The sequence below is a fragment of the Amblyraja radiata genome, chromosome 6 (assembly GCF_010909765.2).
Source record: "Amblyraja radiata isolate CabotCenter1 chromosome 6, sAmbRad1.1.pri, whole genome shotgun sequence".
NCBI classification, from domain to species: Eukaryota; Metazoa; Chordata; class Chondrichthyes; order Rajiformes; family Rajidae; genus Amblyraja; species Amblyraja radiata.
In genome coordinates, this window is record NC_045961.1 from 34,412,748 (window position 1) to 34,434,140 (window position 21,393).

General features: G+C 40.6%; 1 protein-coding gene across 25 annotated transcripts in view; it reads left to right on the forward strand.

Moving 5' to 3' along the window:
- The window catches only part of picalm (phosphatidylinositol binding clathrin assembly protein), a 120,106-nt gene that overhangs the window by 19,306 nt on the left and 79,407 nt on the right, over positions 1–21,393 (forward strand). For all 25 annotated transcript variants that reach the window (XM_033022477.1, XM_033022479.1, XM_033022481.1 and 22 more), the window contains exons 2-3: positions 17,161–17,303; positions 18,438–18,513. In XM_033022477.1, the coding sequence (XP_032878368.1) occupies positions 17,161–17,303; positions 18,438–18,513 (219 nt within the window). The remainder of the gene's footprint in view (positions 1–17,160; positions 17,304–18,437; positions 18,514–21,393) is intronic.

Below are 21,393 nucleotides of genomic sequence, written 5' to 3' on the forward strand. Positions count from 1 at the left end.
AAGAGATGGTGTGAGCACCAAAAACAAATGTTGCATTTGCTGCTAGAGGCTGTATGTAGGATTTTAGTCAAAAATTGTTTATAAAATATTGTTTGCCATTTCATCTGGATTTAGTCTCTTAACCAGGTACTGCAAATTAAGTGATTTGATACCAAGATAAATCTTGAGTGTTGCCAGCTCTTGAGTGTATAGTTTAGGCCATGCCTACTGCTTATCTTGGTTGTGATAAGAAGGGGCCTGAAGGAAGGGAATAAGTATTTGGCTCGTGCATGGAAATCCATAACATTGTTGATATCTAATTAAGTTTGGCTTGGTCAATTTTGGGAAAGCTATTTTAGGTATTCGGCAGGCTATTAGTCTAAGTTTATGACTGTTGTGGAAAGACTTGTTCTTTGTAATGTCTATCTTTAGTAAGTGAAAAGCTTGTAAGTGTTTAGTACTTTATCATAACTTTAAGGTCACGCAAAACACTTAACATAAAGGAATTACTTGGAAGTGGAGGCATTGAGAAGGTTATCTACAGTTGTCTTTTACAACCAGCGATTGGATCATTCCGCTCAATCTACCCTATACTCCTGAATATATACAAAAAGTTGTGATTACTGCCCAGTCCATCACCGGCTCTGACCTCCCCACCATCGAAGGGATCTATCGCAGTCGCTGCCCCAAAGGCTGCCACCATCAAAAACTCACATCATCCTGGCCACACACTCATTTCACCATTGCCATCGGGAATAAGGTACAGGCAAGGCTGGCCTTAGGCGGTGCGCCGCCCAATTGGGAACAATTTTGGCGAGCCCCAGGTTCCCAGCCAAGGTCTGTAGAATCCTAGAAATATAAATAAAGTCTATTATAGACTTTATATCTCAGTGGTAGAATGGAAAGTAATCAAAAAGTGCCTGCGAGTTAATGGACCAAACAGATCTAAGCTACGTTTTAATATAAAATTGCATACATGTAAGCCTACAAGTAACAAACAAAATGTGTCGATCACATCTGAAAAGTACATAGTTACAATAGCACTTGTTTTAGTGACTGAAATGAAAAAAAAGTAATTTAATTAACTATATCCTGGAAAACCAATAACCATTTACAAAAAAACAGTCCAGGCATTAAATTTTGGGCTTCAGCCCCATCCTACCCTTTGGGCTTCTACCCCATCTTAACTTAGTTATGTGTGTGTTAGTTGTCTGCGCGTGATGTGTGTGTGTGTTAGTTGTCTGTGCGTTATGTGTGTGAGGGAAGGAGAGAAGGGAGGGAGGGAAGTAGAGAAAGAAGGGAGGGAGAGAAAGGGGGAAGGAGAGAAAGAAGGGAGGGAAGGAGAGAAGGAAAAAGAGAGGGGAAGGAGAGACGAAGGGAGGGAGAGGGCCGGTGGACGGGTGTGAGCTGAGGCCGAGGTTTGTAAACGTTGTTCCAAACCCCGGACCGGCCCTCCCTGTATTGTTCACCGCGTCTCCCCGGGGAGGGAGAGGGGTGGACCGTGAGGGAACGACCCATCTCCATTCCCCTCACACCCCGTCTACCCCATTCTTCCCCTCCACCCCTCTACTCTCTTTCCACCCCTCTCTCTCCCCCCCTCCACCCGGGGTAGATCTACCCGAGCAGAGAGTAGATTACTCTAGCGCGGGGTCCAATTGGCTTCAGGCCGGCCCTGGGTAAAGGAGCCTGAAAACTGTAACGTTCAGGAACAGCTTCTTCCCTACAGCCATCAGGCTATTGAACACAACAACAAATAAGCTCTGAACTACAACAGACTTATTATTATTATTATTGCACTATATTTGTTTATTTATTGAGTATGTGTGCATGTGTATATATACAATCTGAACTTTTTTTCTCCCGTTATGTACTATGTTTACAAATTATGTGGTGCTGCAGCAAGTCCTACTTTCTGGGACATATGACAATAAAATACTCTCGACTCATTGGTAAATCAATGCAGTTGGTTCATAGGATTGTTTTGACATTTTGGATCTGGGTTTTTGTATGTTGCTATGAATATGTGAATTTTAACATTCACTAGTGTTAAATGGCTCTCGCAAGTAGGTTGCTATCTTGGTTTATGAAGCTGTCCTGATATCCACTGTTTTAAGTGTGACTGTAACAATGTGATCCTTTTATGTTCAGCATGTTGTGGCTTCTGGACTGGGGAATTCAATCTGACATTGTAACCGCCTAAATTTTTCTTGACAGCTGTTGTAGATCATGATTCTGCTGTTCCCATTTACGCTACCTCCTTACTTTTTTATTCATTTTCACCTAGTTTTGACTTTGATTAATGCCAGTCTCTTTTGAATTCTACACCACTGGCTTTTTTCTTTTTTAGTTCTGTACTTGAAACCTATTGCTTATTTAACTTGTAGTTCGCATAAAAGGTCATCAGTTCTCAACTTTAATGTAGCTTCTTTCCATAGATGATGTTGGAGTGTTCAGCATTTTTTTGGTTCAACTGGATTGTGGGTGGAAAAATAATAAACCTGGTGGCTGGGTTTGTAGATTGTTGCATGAGCTGAAGATGTGTGTATATATGATTGTTCCACAGTTGAGTTGAAAGATGGATTGGGCCATCTTAGAATTGAAAGTCAGGTGTGTGGTTTAATGGTGGGGAAAAAAAGAGAGAAGAAATGTCATCTCATCTGTGTGGAAATTGACATTGTGTATGATTAATTTATAATGGACAGTGTATGTGAGGAACCAGAAAAGCCAAAGATCAAGAGATGGAATTGTAGCAGTGGTATTCTAAACAGAAACAGGCTCTTGAACACAATTGTGTAGGAAATAATTGAGCTCGGCAAATACTTGATCTTTGAGGCTTTGGAGGAAGTTGGTGTGGGAGGGAAAATGGAATGTTCATCTGTTTTAAGAACCCTGGAAGGATTGAGAAAAAATGTCAGAGTTACAAGGAATATCATTTTGTGAATTTAATTTTGTGCCATTAAAATGCATGTAACCTGATCTGCTTTCTCTTTTCCCCCTGTCTAAATTCAAAATGTGCTTTATAAGGTACAACATTATAAACTTAAGGGTTTATCTTTCTCGAGTCAATCCCTTAAAGAGAGGGAAGTCGGGAGACATGAGATAGTTTTGGCAAACCGGGTAAGACAACAGATTATGAAAGTACAGGAAACCCTTCTTATAATGGACCATGGGGGGGGGGGGGGGGATGTAGCATCTGTTATTGCCAATTGTCCGCTATAACCAAGTAAGGGATTATCATTGTGCAAGTAGTAGAAACAAACAACTACAGTTGCTGATTAATACACAGAATGCTGGAGTAATTTCAGCTGCTCAGGCAGCATTTCTGGAGAAGATGGATAGGTGATGTCTCCGGTCCAGACCCTCCTTCAGACTTTCGGTCTGGAACTGGACCTGGAATCCAGGTGAGTTAAGAACCCCAGCCTGCTGGTGGCTGGGGGAGAGGTGAGGATCCAGGTTGGTTGCGGGTGGCTGAAGTGCAGATAAGGGGTGGGGGTGCGGGGCAGTAGGGATAGAGGTGGAGGTGGGAGCGGGCAGGGTGGGTACGGTGGCAGGAGTGGCCAGAGGCAGCATGGACTGAGGTGGCATCGGCTGTCCAGCCTCGCAGTGAAGGCGAGTAGGTCAGTCCACTATAACTGAAATCCACTATAAAGGGGATTGTAAAAATTGTTTACTCTATATTAAGGGAATAGAGTAATCAGTACGAGGTAAAAGCCCCTTAAAGATCGGACACTCAACAGTTCAGGCAGCATCTCTGGAGAACATGGATGCATGACGTTTCGGCTATTTAGGAGGGTGCTGACCCAATACATCACACATCCATGTTCTCCAGAAATGCAGCTTGACCAACTTTGTTATTCCAACACTGGCTTTTTTGTAAACGAGCATCCGCTTGCTCTTTGTATCTGCCCCATATAAATCATTAAGGTCACCTCTGTGTAGCCGCAGGAGATGAGCGACGAGTTAAGTTGTGAATATTTCGCTACTGTGTGGAAAGACATATTTGTGAGGGGAAACATGGAAGTGAATTATGTTTTTGAAAGAATTTGGATGTCTAAAAACTCATGAAGGTATATGTATTTACTGCGGCATGATCAAGTGGCTCTGAGGACACTGGGAAGCAGGAGAAGAAATTGCAGAGTCCTTGGCAGAGATTTTTTATCATCAGTCGTACACAGATGAAAACTTCAATTAGTTTGGTTATGGCACCTATCAACTCCCTTAGCAAGAACATAAACCCATTCCAATTCGTCTATCACCACAATAGGTCAACTGGAGATGCGATCTCTCTGACTCTCCACTCTGCAATGGACCACGGACAATAAAAATACATTCGTTGGCCTGTTGTTCATAGACTACAGCTGGGCATTCAACACCATCTCCTCCAAACTTGTTACCAAGCTCAGAGAACTGGGTCTTTGTGCATCCCTTTGCAACTGGATCCTCGACTTCCTCTTCAGCAGATCACACTTGATGTGAATTAGCAACACTTCCTCCTTGATAATTATCAACACAGGAGCACCCCGAGGCTGTGTGTTTAGCCCCCTGCTCTACTCTACATGCATGACTGTGCAACAGGACACAGTTCCAACTCTATCTTTAAATTCACTGATGACACTAGTTCTTGGATAAATCACAGATAATGTTGTGTCAGAGTAAAGGAGGGCGATTGATCGTCTGACTGGTGCCAGAACATCAACCTTGCTCTCAACATTAGTAAAAGCAAGAAATTAATTGGTTGACTTTGTAGAGGAAGGCTACATCAACAGGTCGGTGGTGGACAGAGTCAATAACTTCAAGTTACTGGGCGTGAGTGTCTCTGAAGAACTGTTCTGGACCCAGCATAATGATGCAATCATGAAGCCCATCAATTCCCGTACGCACTTAGAAGATGAAGGAGATTCGTAATGTCGACAAATTCTCTTTTGAACATCTACTGTGTACAGGAGCGAGCATATTGACTGGTTGCATCACTGCTTGATTTGGCAACTGGAACGCTCAGAAATGAAGGAGATTACAAAAAGTGGTGAACACTGCCCAGTCCAACCCAGGTAATGATCTTCGCACCACCAGTGGGGGAAAAGTCTGTAAAATGGAACATTGGATTCAGGAACAACTTCTCCCCAAGACCATCTGCATATTGAACACAATAAACTCTCAACTAAACTACAAACTGGCTGCACTAAGGACTTTGGGACTTTGTTTTTGTTTTTTGCACAATATTGTTTTATTTAACTTTGTTGTTTATTATCTTTTGAGTACTGTGTTAACAAATTTGTTGTGTTGCTGCGTTATACATATAATAAAACACGAAGTCTGGGAACTCGTGTCTCTTGTATTTGACTGAATTTTTTTGAAGAGGTAACCAAGAAGGTTGAGGCCAGTGCAATGGACATTGTCCACGTGGACTTTAGCAAGGACTTTGACAAGGTAAAGTATTGCTGGGCGATGAGTTAACATGGAATCCAAGGTGAGCTAGCCAAATGATGCAAATCTGGTTTGAAGGTAGGAAATGGAGATGATAGTAGAAAGTTATTTTTCAGACCGGAGACCTGCAACAAATGATGTGCCACAGAGATTACTGTTCATGTTGTATATAACATGGTTTGATATCTAAAGTGGATGGCGTAGTGGACAATGAAGATGGCTGTCTAAAATTACAGTGGGATCTTGATCAACTGGGCTACTGGACTGAGGAATACACAATGGATAGACACAAAATTGGGTAGACACAAAAATCTGGAGTAACTTAGCGGGACAGGTAGCATCTCTGGAGGGAAGTAATGGGTGACGTTTTGGGTCGAGACCCTTCTTTAGACTGGGAGCTCGTGTCTCATATTTGACTAAGTTTATTTGAAGAGGTGACCAAGAAGGTTGACAATGGTGTTTAATTCTGATAATTATAAGCTGTTTGTATTTTGGTAAGAGAACAGGACAGGACTTGTACTGTAAATGGTACTGTTAAAAAAGAATTATCATCATTGTATAGACTTTTATACAATACTGAAATTAATGATAGAATAACAAGAACGCTATGGGGAAATAAACATCTCCTGCACATTAAGTCATAGATGTTATACACAAAATGCTGGAGTAACTCGGTGGGTGAGGCAGCATTTCTGGAGAGAAGGAAAGGGTGACATTTTGGGTTAAGACCCTTCAGACCGATGTCAGGGGAAGGGGGCGGTACAATGATAGAATGTAGTCGGAGATGGTAAGACTAGTGGGAGAACTGGGAAGGGGATGGAGGGAATGCAAGGGCTATCTAAAGTTAGAGAAGTCATTGTTCATACTGCAGGGGTGTAAACTACCCAAGCAAAATATGAGGTGCTGTTCCTCCAATTTGTGCTGGGCCTCACTCTGACCATGGAGGAGCCCAGGACAGAAAGGCCAGATTGGGAATGAGAGGGGGAGTTGAAGTGCTGAGCCACCGGGAGATCAGGTAGGTTAAGATTGACTGAGCGGAGTTGTTCAGTGAAACCATCACCGAGCCTGTGCTTGGTCTCGCCGATATAGAGAAGTTGACACCTGATACAGTAGATGAGGTTGGAGGAGGTGCAAGTGAACCTCTGCCTCACCTGGAAAGACTGTTTGGGTCCTTAGATGGAGTTGAGGGGGGAGGTAAAGGGACATGTGTTGCATCTCCTGCAGTTGCAGGGAAAAGTACCTGATGAGGGGGTGGTTTGGGTGAGAAGGGACGAGTTGACCAGGGAGTTTTTGAGGGAATGGTCTCTGCGGAAAGCAGAAAGGGGTGGAGATGGAATGATGTGGCCGGTAGTGGGATCCTGTTGGAGGTGGCAAAAATGTTGGAGGATTATTCATAACAAGAGGATTTCAGTATACGAGCAGAGAGGTTCTTCTGCAGTTGTATAGGGCTCTGGTAAGACCATATCTGGAGTATTGTGTACAGTTTTGGTCTCCTAATTTGAGGAAGGATGTCCTTGTGATTGAGGCAGTGCAGCGTAGGTTCACAAGATTGATCCCTGGGATGGCGGGACTGTCATATGAGGAAAGATTGAAAAGACTAGGCTTGTATTCACTGGAGTTTAGAAGGATGAGGGGGATCTTATAGAAACATATAAAAGGACTGGACAAGCTAGATGCAGGAAAAATGTTCCCAATGTTGAGAGAGTCCAGAACCAGGGGCCACAATCTTAGAATAAAGGGGAGGCCATTTAAGACTGAGGCGAGAAAAAACTTTTTCACCCAGTTGTGAATTTGTTGAATTCTCTGCCACAGAAGGCCGTGGAGGCCAAATGGATGGATTTAAGAGAGAGTTAGATAGAGCTCTAGGGGCTAGTGGAGTCGAGGGATATGGGGAGAAGGCAGGCACGGGTTATTGATAGGGGACGATCATCCATGATCACAATGAATGGTGGTGCTGGCTCGAAAGGCCCCCTCCTGCACCTATTTTCTATGTTTCTGTGCTCAATGCGGCGGCTAATGGAGTGGGTGAGGACAAGGGGGACTCTGTCCTTGTTATGAATGGGGGGAGGGGGAGTAAGTCGCTTGCATTGGCAGATTCGTCTGATCTTGACGCATGTAAAGCTTGAGAGTAACAAATTATACCTGTCTTTTTTTTAACAATCTGATGTCCATTTAACATAGTTGTATTGAAAAATGTGCATTTGGAAGTGTGATTTAAGGGTATTGCAATTACAGTTATGTTACAGTCACAAGGTGTTGGTGAAGTTGCACAAGTATTGTGTTCAGTTTTAGTCGCCCTGCTGCAGGAAAGATGCCATAAGGTTGGGAAAGAGTGTAGAACAGATATACGAGAGTGTTGACATGACTTGAGGGCATGAGCTATAAAGGTAATTGGCCGGTTTGGGACTTTATTCCTTGAAGTGCAGGAAGTCAAGGGGTGATCCACGTCCTAGCTCTTCCAATGACTGCAGACTGCTGGCGCTGACCTCGCACATTATGAAGTCCCTGGAGAGGCTGGTGCTCGCACACCTGCGATCCCTGGTTAAAAACCCTATCTGGACCCCCTGCAGTTCGCTTATCAAGCAAATGTGGAGGTGGAGGACGCCGTCATCCACCTGCTCCATCGTTCCTTTGCGCACCTGGATAAGCCGAGAGCGCTGAAGTTTTTACTTCTCTAGTGCTTTTAACACCACCTGGCCTGTCTCGGACATGGTAGTGAGCAACATGGGCCCCACGGGATGGTCCTCTCTCCCTTCCTGTTCACCGTCTACATCTCTGACTTCTGATATAACTCGGACCCCTGCCACCTGCAGAAGTTTTGGGAGGACTGCTGGGCTGCATTAGTGAGCGGACGGAAGCTGAATACAGAGGAGTAGTCAATGACTTTGTGTGGTGTGGGCTAAATCACCTACAGCTTAACACCATCATGACTAAGGAGTTAGTGGTGGACTTTATGAGGAGAGGAACACCCTTGTCCCCTGTTTCCATCAAGGGTGAGGATGTGCAGTTCACCAAGGAGTAAAAGTACCTTGAAGTTTACCTGGACAGTAAACTGGACTGGTCCAGGAATGCTGAGCCACCGCATATGAAGGGACAGAGCCATCTGTACTTTCTGAGGAGGCTCCGATCTTTCAATGTCTGCAGTAAGATGCTGCAGATGTTCTATCAATCGTTGGTGACCAGTGCCATCATCTTCGCTGCCGTGTGCTGGGGTAGCAAGGCGAAGGCTGCAGATGCCAACAGAATTAACAAGCTCATCAGGAAGCTGTCTCTGTCCTGGGGTGGATTGTATTCATTGGAGGTGGTCTTGGAGGGGAGGATGCTCCTCAAACTGCAGAGCATCTCAGACAATACTCACCCCCTCCATAACGCACTGGTCAATCTGAGGAGCACCTTCAGCAACAGGATGATACCACCAAGATGCACCACAGAACGCCACAGGAAACACTTTTTCCCTGTAGCTATCAAACTGTACAACTTCCCCTCTGTCATGGGGTAGACTGACAACCCACCTCCCCAATCTTTGAACATCCCCAATCCTGGACTTTCCGCTAGTCACTTTGATCTCATGTATTTTGTTGTGTTTTATGACTGTTGGCAGACCAATTTCCCTCCTGGGATAAAGTTATTTTGTTTCGTATTGTACTGAGGTGTGAAAAACCATGAGGGAGTTGATCGGGTGAACCCTTTTTCCTAGGGTAAGGGCATCAAGAGCTAGAGGGCATGGTTTTAAGGTGAGGGGAAAGATTTAAGCTGACTGGCAACTTTTTCACAGAGGGTGGTGGGTAGATGGAACAAGCTGCCAGAGGAAGTAGTTACAGATACAATAACATTTAAACGATATTTAGATAGATATACATGGATAGGAAAGGTTGAGAAGGGTATGGGTCCAATGTGTGCGATGAGGCATATTGGTTGGCATGACTGAGTTGTGCAGAAGGTCCCGTTTTTGTGGTCTGCCTCTAATAAGGAGGAGTCATTCCTTTTCCCTTCGCATCTGCATCAACTAAATCCAAATGTTTTGACGACGGTATTTGATTATTGTGAGCATACCGATAACAACGTTGGATAGTTTCACTGACGAGGTTATTTGGCCTCTTGTGCTGTTTCGTGCTAAAGCTGCACAGAGTCACTTGTGCCTAGTTTAGATGGGGTAATTAACTGAAGCTGATTCTATTAATTGTTCAAGGAATATGGTAGCGCATCACAGATTTAACAGTTTAGAGAAAGTATATAAATGTAATGTGAGGCAAATATCATTTTTGGATCCAAAAAGTTATGATCTGCAACTCGCTCCTTGTATATCAGGCATAAATGGTGTAATTGGATGCGTGGTAATGGGGAAATGTGTATTGGTGTCTGAAACGAGGGGAGCAAGGGATTGACAAGATGACAGTTCTTAGAGAAGCAATAAACCGCATGTCCACCTCCCCTTTGCTGCATAGCCCCCTTCTCCCAAAAAGAGAGACATTTTTATTACCTATATATTTTATAGAAATATTGCAGTAAAATTCCAAAAATCATGGAGACTATTCTTTTCAATACGTCAACGTATTTAGTTCACTTTGGATGTTATGCAGTATAATAAAACATTTTCCAGTGAGGCCATAAGTTTAAAGGGAGCACAGGATACATCGTTTAATGAGCCAGATGCTGGGCCATCATGATTCCTGTCTGAGTAATTAGATGGAGTTTTACTCTGCTTCAGATTGCTACCTATTATTATTATTATTATTATTATTATTATTACTACTACTACTACTCCTACAAGTCTTATATGATGATCGTTGTTCCTCAAGTGTTTCCATGAAGATATTTGACCTACCTCTCTTTCCTCGCAATATCATCTCCTTTGAGGTTCCCTGAACATATTAGTTCTTTTGCTTTATCTTTAATAATAATAATGGATGGGATTTATATAGCGCCTTTCTAATACTCAAGGCACTTGACACCCATATTATCATTATTAGGATAATGGAATACCCTCGGGATCATAACTCCACTGTCTTTGCACATTTGTATAATTTACCTGCAGATTTATACCGCTATTTACAGAAAGTAAAGCTTGAGATTTACTTAAGAACAGAGTTTATTTAAAGGCCTTAGTCACATTTTGTGCTTCCAGCAAGGACCATTGGGGATGGGTCATAAAAGACAACCTAGCGACTAATGTTCCCATCGTGAAAATGAATGTATAAGATGTAACCTGATTACAGTGTGAATTTAAGTTGAGCCTTTCAAGAATTTTATAATACAGGCTATTCTGCTGTAACTTGATAATCGCATTGTTAAGAAACCTTGTGCTATGGAAAATCTTGTTACAAAAGCGATCGTGTAAATAGGGAAAGGAAGGTTTAAGGGCTTGAGTGTTTAAGACTTGCGTGAACACTTTTTTATTTTTTCCCCCCCTCGCAGAGAATTAAAAAAAAAAAAATTAAAACATAAAGTGCAGCACAGGAACAGGTCTGTGACGAACATGATGCCAAGCTAAACTGATCTCATCTGCCTACACATGATCCATACAGCTGATACCATGTACCAATCTGAAAGCTTCTTGACCACCGCTATTTTATTTGCCTCCACCACCACGTTCCAAGCACCCACGGTGTAAAGAGCAAAAAGGTACTTGCCCCACACATTTCCTTTAAACTTGCTCCTTTCGCCTTAAAATTATGTCTTCTCATCTTTGACGTTTCCACCCTGGAAAGAATGTTCTGACTGTCTACCCTATCTGTGCCTCAGATAATTTTATATACTTCTATCAAGTCTCCCCTCGACTTCTGACGTTCCTGAGAAAACAATCCAAGTCTGACCAACCTTTCCTTATAGGTAATACCCTCTAATCCAGGGAGCATTCTGGCAAACCTCTTTTACACTTTCTCCAAAGCTCCCCTTCTTTCCTGTAATGGGGTGACCAGAACTGTGCACAATATTCCAAATGTGATCTAACCAAAGTCCTATAAAGCATTACCACTTTCTGTCTCTTGTACCCGATGTCCCGAACAATGAGGGCAAACGTACCATCTGCCTGCTTTATCACTGTATTTATTGTGTTGCCACTTCCAGGGAGCTATGGACCTGGACCCCAAGACCCCTCTACATTAATGCTGTTGAAGAGTTTTAGATTTAGCTGAATACTTTCACCTTGCAACACTTGTTCACAACGTCTGAAGTCTTTTTAATAGCTGTAGGTTTATTTTAGTTAGAAGGCTGTATGTTGCATTGTTTAATAGTGCACTCTAGAACAAGTGGCAATAGAAGCAAGTGCATCTCAAATTCTATGGACACCCACAGTGAAATTAGCAGCCTGTACTTTAAGTGACATTGGTGTCTGATTACTATGGGTTTGTTTTGTGGAAATGTTTTGTTTATCTTTTTTTTGTCCAAGATTTATTTCTGCTTGTCAATTTCCATTTTAATAGTTCATTTTAAAGGTTCTCCAGTTCCCCATTAAAATCACATAATAGCCATCTGGCCCACATAATACATGGCATTCCTTAATTTATTCACTGTGTTATATCCAATTCATGGCATGGAACTGCATTATAGCAGAATTACCTGTACTTTTACTGGCCTGGTTTCTCTACTCAAAATAAGGATTTTCCATTCAGGACTCTGAGGAGCTCTTCACCCATATGAAAGTGAATCTTTGGATTTTTTTGTGTGGGTGCTCAGCTACTGAGTACATTTAAGATTGGTAGATTTCAGGATGTTAAGATGTTCAGGACATGTGCATTAGTTCTGAAAAAAAGCACAAAGATTAAACATCTGCCTGACTGCAGCTCCTCTCCAGCTTATGATTGCCTGACATGCACAGCCTATACACATGAACAAAGTGTTTTTGAGATCAGGTGACAGACAGTAGGAATGTGGAATAGATTGGTTGGCTGTCTTCTGGCTACTTGGTTCGTGGCAGAGTTTCCGACTTGCAAACTGTTCTGAATACGATCAGTTCATAGGAAGGGAACCTGCCGTAGCTTGGGAAAAACATATTTGTTTTTTTTTGTTTTCCATTTTAAGTGAATGCTATAGGCTGAGTAAACACGGTGAAAAAGCTTTGACTTAAGACTACTCTTGGCTTGTAGCTTTTGTAATATTGGAGTGGTATCTAACGAAAGAGCACACAACACCCAGATACTTGTCTAGAAACAATCGGCATTAATTATTATTAACATTTGTTCAGTTGATCCAGTCATGTAGTAGAAGGGAGTGATTGCTGATGTCTCTTGCAGGGTAATTATTATCTCCCACCAAACATTCATGATTTATCAACATTTTTTGGTGACCTGCCAGATTATTGTTTTTGGCAAGTAGAAGCTGTATGTGGAGTTGTACTCGGAATAATACTCTGTTGATGGGATGTGCGTAATCAGCAGTTGATTTCCCTACATGTGCAAGAAATTGGGTTAGGTTGTGTCGTGTCCATGTGCACTGTGGTGTTTCGTTAAAAATGAATTGTTTTGTGAAATCAGACGTTGAAATTGTAGTCTTCAATTTTACTTCTGCATCTTTTCAACATGGAGGTGCCTGACATAGATTGGCATCAATAACTTTTCAATTATACATATTTGCCTTTGCAGCACTTGATTTCTGTGTTAACATTCCCAGACCCTGGAGTCCAGCAACAGATACTGACTGGTACACTTCATAACTAAAATATTTTGGTCAATCGTGGCAAATGCTGGTTCCCTCTTCCCAATCCACATTTGCTGTGCCTCTTTTGATTGCTGTCACAGTTCATTCAGTCCCACCACTGTTCAGAGGGAAGTATGAGCAGGGTGTAATGCTTTCCTTGGGAACGTCTAATAAATAGTAATTGGTTTGGGAGGGTTTGATGGAGCAGGCTAGTCTAGACATTTCCTGAATTGAACCATTTGCAGTAGTTTCTTGTACCTGATGGTTTGGAGGCAACTTTGCTCTTCATCTTATTTTATCTGCATTATGAAAGTTGTTGACCGATCATTGAGAGAAATATTTAGTGTACATTTCATCAGCAGTTTATTTGCTGTGAGCATGTTGCTCAAAGACTATCACAGTTACTATCGTGACTGGCTTCATGCTGATTCACCAATGATCGAGGTGACACTTGAAGTTGCTTAGTTTTATTCCAACAATAAGGGGCTTGTTGTGGGTCAGGCCACAACAAGCTCCAATATAAATTGTGTCCCTGGAGGCACTTGGCTCAAATTTTCAAACTGTCTCCTGTAGTTCTTGAACTTCATATTTAATAAGTAGGATCTATTTCTAAAAGGTGCCCACTTGACCCCAAAACCAATACTCCAAGGCAATGTCAAATATTAAAGTTGATTTTGTCTTTAAAACTCAACTTGTTCATGCTTCAGTCAAACAAGGTAAACATTCACACTAAAGTTGTACACAATTCCTCCTCTTCCACCCTCAGTCCACTGTCCCTTTTTTGGTGTTGGCTTTATCTGGGCATTTTTTAATTTGTAGTTTTCTTTTGCCTATAAAATCTGGGACAAAGGGTGAGCAGTGGATTCTAATTTAAACCATACCAAGCAATGTGCCAAAAATAGCTCTTTAAATTATTATTTTTTAAACGCAGTTATTGCCAACAAATGACCTGGCCACGGTCGACAAAGCGCAGTCAAATTCTTACCTCAAGCCTTTGGTTGCATTGCTTTTGCAGGACATTGGAAGAAGCTGGGTGATAAACATCACTGCTCATTGTTTTATGTGCCCGTCTGGCCTTGGCCTTCTTAGCCTTGCCACACATCCTCTGGTTTTGCATGAATAATGGTGTCCAGCACGGGTAATATAACCATATAACCATATAACAATTACAGCACGGAAACAGGCCATCTCGACCCTTCTAGTCCGTGCCGAACACATAATCTCCCCTAGTCCCATATACCTGCGCTCAGACCATAACCCTCCATTCCTTTCCCATCCATATAACTATCCAATTTATTTTTAAATGATAAAAACGAACCTGCCTCCACCACCTTCACTGGAAGCTCATTCCACACAGCTACCACTCTCTGAGTAAAGAAGTTCCCCCTCATGTTACCCCTAAACTTCAGTCCCTTAATTCTCAAGTCATGTCCCCTTGTTTGAATCTTCCCTACTCTCAGTGGGAAAAGCTTTTCCACGTCAACTCTGTCTATCCCTCTCATCATTTTAAAAACCTCTATCAAGTCCCCCCTTAACCTTCTGCTCTCCAAAGAATAAAGCCCTAACTTGTTCAACCTTTCTCTGTAACTTAGTTGCTGAAACCCAGGCAACATTCTAGTAAATCTCCTCTGTACTCTCTCTATTTTGTTGACATCCTTCCTATAATTAGGCGACCAAAATTGTACACCATACTCCAGAATTGGCCTCACCAATGCCTTGTACAATTTTAACATACATAACATTAATGTACTGGGAAGATAACTTCTAGATATGGGAAGACCAACAGACTACAGGATTGCTCATAGTTCTATTGGCACTATAAATCATTCCTGAAAGCCCAGCCTCAATATCCTTGAATCCTACCAATTTTTCCTATAACTCGCTTGAATCTATATTCTTTCTATCTTCCCACTGCATGACACCAAAAATCAACCAAAATGACCTGAATCGTTCTATCAATGACTGAATCAAATGACAATGTCATTCTTGATCACTTGATCACCATTTAAATTTGTTTTCGTCTCATGCCTTTTATACCTCTCATGACCAGTTCAGTGGAATTACCCTCTCGCTCCCCCATTATTATCCGTCATGGTTGCTTCTTTAATTTCACGAAGGGCTTCTCGTCTACTCCCCAAAACCTCTGGAATTGCCCTAGTAGCAATTCTTGGACTTTTTCGCTTCCAATGTATTTCCCCATGCGAGCGTTGCAATTGGATTTACAGGTTAGCTACTATTTGTTGCTGACTCTTTTGTGATCCTGTATTGTCTTTTTGCTGACTGGATAGCACACGATAAAAGCTTTTTACAGTACCTTTAATAAACTAAACTATGCCTTTCTCTGCTTCTTCCTATGATAACAACAAATGCTGGTGATGGAGAAACAAACAACCGCAGATGGTGCTTTACAAAAAATGAAAGTACTGGAGTAACTCAGCAGGTCACGCAGCATCTTTGGAGAACATGGGTAGGTGATGTTTCGGGTTGGGACCCTTCTACGAAACATTGTCTATCCATATTCTCCAGATGTGCTGCCTGACTTTAGTTACTACAGCATTTGTCTACAGGAAATCCAGATGGTTTAACATCTGGCTCATGTGCTGATTTCTGCCCTCCCTTTCACACATTGAGACCTGGGTTCCTGTACACCCTTAAAACAAGGGGATTTGCAGGAAAAGTATTATTCTGTGTAAAATGTTGGATGTTATTCCTATTAATATCCCAGTAGTCCAGAAAATCTGTCAGTTTTTCATCACTGGTAAGGGCTGTTTTTTATGCTGTAAACTGTATGGATCCTAAAAAAATGTTCCCAAATAAAAAATACAGCCATCTGCAGCTTCCATATCAGTTCATTTTCCAGCCCTGCCTTCCTCATTTATCCATCACCTTGATTCTCTGTTTCTGACTTGCATCCAACGCCCGACCCCTCTATCTTTTGTAAGGAAGCCATACCTTTCCCCCACTTTGTCTTCACTACATCTGTCCTCAAGATTAGGCTTTCTTTCTCCCTCTACTTTCAGTCCTGATCAAGGGTCTCAACCCAACATGTAGACAGTCAATTTCCCTCCATAGATGCTGCCTGATCTGCTGAGTTTCTCCAGAAGTGCTCTTTTTTTTTGCTCGCCACATGCTCCTTCAAACATTGGTACCAGTGTGAAAAATTATAAAATAATGGTATTAAACATTTTGAAGGACAGAGATTGATGGCCAATTTATGCTCTTGTTAGCTTGAGATGGATTTTAATGCATCATTAATATATTTGTTTATTTTGCATTATGAGATTTTTGTGGAGAAAAATAAAGTTGTGGAGGATAGCTGTGGGTCAGGCTGCATCTGTGGAGGGATATGGACAGTCAGGGCATTTCTTCATACTGATGTTGAGGCAGAGAAGCTTGTGTTGGGGGAGATATTGATGAGAACAAGGATACTAATGTTAGGTTTCCTTGCCTTTTCTGGAGGATTTGGAAGATTTTACACAAGCATTGAAATGTAAATGCATGACTAAATAGTTCTATTCCCTGCCTGTTCAAGCAGTGTTTCGCGAGAGATGTAGACAAACTTGAACAGGCAGGGAATAGACAGATACGGACTGTTTGTAGGCAGATGGGGATAGTTTAGATTGGCATCATGGTCAACATAAATACGGTGGGCCAAAGAATTTAAACAAAAATTCTCAATTTAAAATTGACGCTTTGAAGCTAGAGATCCACAAATATTTGGCAAAGTGCAGATCAGCCAGTGAGTTGAAGTGTGCAACTGTCAAGAAAATGTTATCAGTGAACTGGAACCATTTGAAATTTTGTAGCTAAATTTAGACGTAAATTTATAATGATTTTTGCAATGAATAACTTGTTCCTTAAAGATAGCAACAAATTGGTTTCTGGGTTTTTGTTAGACCATAAATGCAATTTTATGTGTATTTCTAATTTAAAGTTAGAAAACTGGTTACGGCAATTGTACACTTCATTGTGATATTCCAAATTGTGGCATTGTTATATGGGTAATAATGTTAAACCTACAGAAAATGCATTGCTGGTGTACACTGTATGGTGTGAATGTTGCTGAACTTTTTTCATTTTAAGATGCTATTCGCTAACTAAGGTCTCTTTGTTCTTTTCTAGATATGATTCAGTGTACAAATGAAATGAATGTAAACATACCTCAGCTGGCGGATAGCCTTTTTGAAAGAACTGCGAACAGCAGCTGGGTGGTGGTATTTAAGTCTCTCATCACAACACATCAAATGATGGTCTATGGAAATGAGGCAAGATTTAAAAAACTGCTTTGTAAGACACATTGAATATGTGGTGACATCTTTTTAAAATCCTGTTTTCCCCAAGTTGTGTGATTTAAAAAGCCAGGCTGTTTTTGACTCATTAAACATTAGAAACATTGTGCTCCAAAAATACTAATTTCTCTCATTTCTCTTCTTCGCATCCTGCCAAACATAGTGTCTTTCATGTACTTCAGATATTGCAACGGACATTACAACACATTCATTTTATTTCAAGGTGTCACTTGTTATAGAAAGCACCTCGTCTCTTGATGAGATGTATGTTATATTTTTGGCTAGTGCCTAACCTGCTCAACTTTGAACACTTGTTGAAATATCTTCAATTTGACATTATCTTCCCGTGAATAAAGGGAGTGAAACGAGATGCAATATTTCAGGAGTTCTGTCACCAGCAGGTTGTACAATCGAAGCAATTTGCCTTTTTAGTTAATTGCTACACAGGCGACCCCTGCATTGCGGCAGTTTAGGTAATGTAAATTTATTCTTGGAGAATTCGCCAATCACTACGCAAAAATAAGTGATGAAATTTAGCTCTGAAGAAATTTTGTGGGGGGGTGGAAAAAGTAAATAACTTTTTTCTTGATTCATGTGCAGATGACAAGGCTTTGTATTGTGATAAATCGCTATTCTGGGCCATATTCTAGGAATGCAACCCCCCTCCCCGTCCCAACCCCCGTCATGCAGGGATTGCCTGTACTTTCATGTTAAATTAGCTTTTCCTATACATAACCAAGGTTTGCGAACAGCAACATTGTATATTTTCTCCATTTAACAATACTTTTTTGTTCTTCCCACCAAGGTAGATAACATTACATTCTTATTATGCTCTGTCCTCTAGATTTTACTCTGTTTATTGATATTCTTTTGCCAGCTCCTCCCAATTTGTTTTTCCTATTTTCTGTTGTTAAATTTGTGTAATATTGCAAGTCATTTAAAACGTAAATATAGATTGTGAATAGTTAAGGCCCCCAGCACTCGTATTTGTGCAGCATCTCAAAGTTGTGTTATAATTTGTTTACTCTTGAACTAATGTCTAAAGGTATTTTTGTGTGTGGTTCTCTTGGAGTGAAAATGACTAATGCAGAGACATTTTTATTTGTGTAGCGGTTTATCCAGTACCTAGCTTCAAGAAACACCTTGTTCAACCTGAACAATTTTTTAGATAAAAGTGGATTGCAGGGTGAGTGAATTTTGCTTTAGAATTGCATTTTTCGTTATTACATTTGCAAGCAACTTTGTGCTAGAAAGTTCCGGATAATCTTCTGTACTTTGGACTTTGGAATCGTAGTGGCAGATTTTCCAGACGAATTTTATTTCTTTGAATGTCACCTATGCACTTTTAAATTAACATCCGATTTGCAGTTTTGCCATAAATTCTCTTGAGAACCAGGGGTGTTTAAAGGGAGCACGGAGATTGGGACCTGTAAAAAGAGTATAGTTAACATCACCTGTTGACCTAGACGTCAAATTTGGATTTGAACAGTCATATAACAGATTATCCGAGTTTTACTGGGATATGTAGTATTTTGTGTGTTTGAATTAAATAGTGAAGAAATAAGTCTAAAGTTGATTCCAACTTTGGCTTTTAGTTCTTCTGAAGTAACAGATGCTTCCCACCACAAAGTAATTTTGGCCCCAATTCAAATTATAATTAAAAATACCATATAATATTGAGGTTGGGAAACGTGTTGATTTCATTCTCAATGTCCAGTTAAGATGTTTTGACTAAACTTGGGTAACAAGAGAAACCTCCATCTGTGAGCCCTAGTAGTGGGACTGGGTTATTCAGTTTAATTTAGCACTTAGAAAAAATAACCATGAGATCTTATCTGGTCGCAATCTAGTTGCGGGTCTAATTTCTAATAAATATAAAATAAATTTATGACATCGGTATGATATTAAACTTGTGAAAGATTCCCTTGGGATAGCTGTATAATTAAAGGACAAAAGGAAACACTGACTGCCCATTTCTCTCCAAAAACTGCACTGAGTTCCTCCAACAAACTTTTGTTCCAGATTCCAGTATCTGCAATCTCTTGTGTCTCCATAGTAAAGTTGAGATGGTGTATTCTGCTTTATGATACGAGCATAGTGGTAATAATTAATTATCAGAATAATGGTCTCCCATTTGTTAATCAATATCTAGATTTCATCAAGATGGAATTTTATTGTGCAAGAATTTTTTTTCACTATTTAATTTTGGAAAATTATAGAAGCCAATGGAAACTTTTTTTGTACTGCTGAGGTGCAAAGTCCAGATTAAATGATTTGTCGGGCACATGCAAAACAATTAATGTAAAGTCTTTAATTTGTCTCTTTTATCTATTATCTTCCCTCCTTCAGTGACAATTATATTAATTACAATTGATATGTTGCATTAAGATATATTGCATTAATTAACTTTGTTGGAGGTTGCATTCCGAGAAAACCGTCCTTATTATGATTTTGCACAATGCAAACTTTTTTCCCCATTGAATTCCATGATACAAGTGAGGATGCATTCCTACAGGATGTTTTCTTCTCAAATGTAATGCTCCTTGCATTTGTGTGATCTACAAGCAAAGGAATTTTGATTGTCTTAGAGGCAAAAGAGAAAGGATGGTTGTTTTAATTACATTGATAAAGTATCATTATAAAGTGTCAATAGAAGATATGGGCTTTGTCATTTTCCAAAACCTATCTCAAGTGGCTTCCTGTGAGCAGGCAGCCGACAATTGGGGACCTTGACATACCAGTTTAGTTTACTGTATACATTTTGTTTGCCTGTTTGTCTATTCAATTAGTTGTAAACAATTTGTGAATTCTGTGAATTTCTGTTAGCCGAACTGCTGGGATGTGGAGGTACAGTGTATTTGAGAAAGAGACAAAGGCAGATTGGTTAGGATTCTGTAAATCATGAAAGATAATCCATTTGTAAGCAAGATTTTTCAGCTGCAGGCAAACGACTAAAAATGAAATCAAGCAAAGGGATTTCCAGCAAATTGAATAACGGTTAGTTGGAGGAGAATTATGTCAATGACCATCTGAGGAAAAACAGGGAATGATGGATAATACACCAGATGCTGAGATGAGGATATAGCCCGCTAAAATTCTTCAAGTTATTTAAATGCACAGCTGCCATTGGGGTCATCTTGGTCGGCACGAGCAAGTGTGGCCGAAAAATCTATTTCCATGATCTAAAAGTCCAATCATTTTTTTGTAATAAAAGTCAGGCCTATGCGCTAGTCACAACTTTACTCGAGCACTATTTGAGTTTGGGTGTAAGACGGAAACTTGCTCTCATGTGCCAGAGTAGTTGTCATACTTCTGGCAACAGGTAGATGTGGACATTGTAATGGCGAGGAAAGATGTTTTTCTGTATGGTTACCAATCTTACAAATTGTTTTTCCTATATGCATCTGAAATTGTTGTTTTCTAAGGTATTTAACAATGGGCATGTTTTCAATCTAATCTCAAAGTGTCGATTGCAAGCTCACTTGCAAGTGATCTTCGGATGCAGTAGTTATCCACTTAACCTTCATCTGAAACATTGATCACTGGCATCAATAATTTATTTTAAAGTTTGCCAAGTCACTGATGGGTGACTCAACTACATTTCCTCAGGAATCTTTTGAAATACCTTTTGATCACAAGTAAGCATTTGATAACGTGACCCTTTTTTTTGTGTTTCCTAATTAATGAATAAGTAGTCGGAGACTATTTGAAGTAATCAGCATCTTCAAGGAATGACCAATGATCCAGGATCAATCTATACCTAGAAATCCCACACGATTATCAGAATTTTAGTACAAGAAGCGTAACAAAACAACTACATAAACTTGGAAATTCTGATTTTGCAACCCAACTGGAAATACCTCACTGAAAATCCAGTCTCTGATTGCTTATTCATTGATTTGGAAACACCAAAAAAGGGTCACGTTATCAATGTGTTTTTGTTTTTGTTTTTTTTTGTTGCTGATGTAGCACACACAATATGAGTCTATTTGGGTAATTAGAACCATGCTGGAATTAATCCTCTTGCGTTATTTGCTTCCTGGGACTTGCACCAAGCAACTTTTCC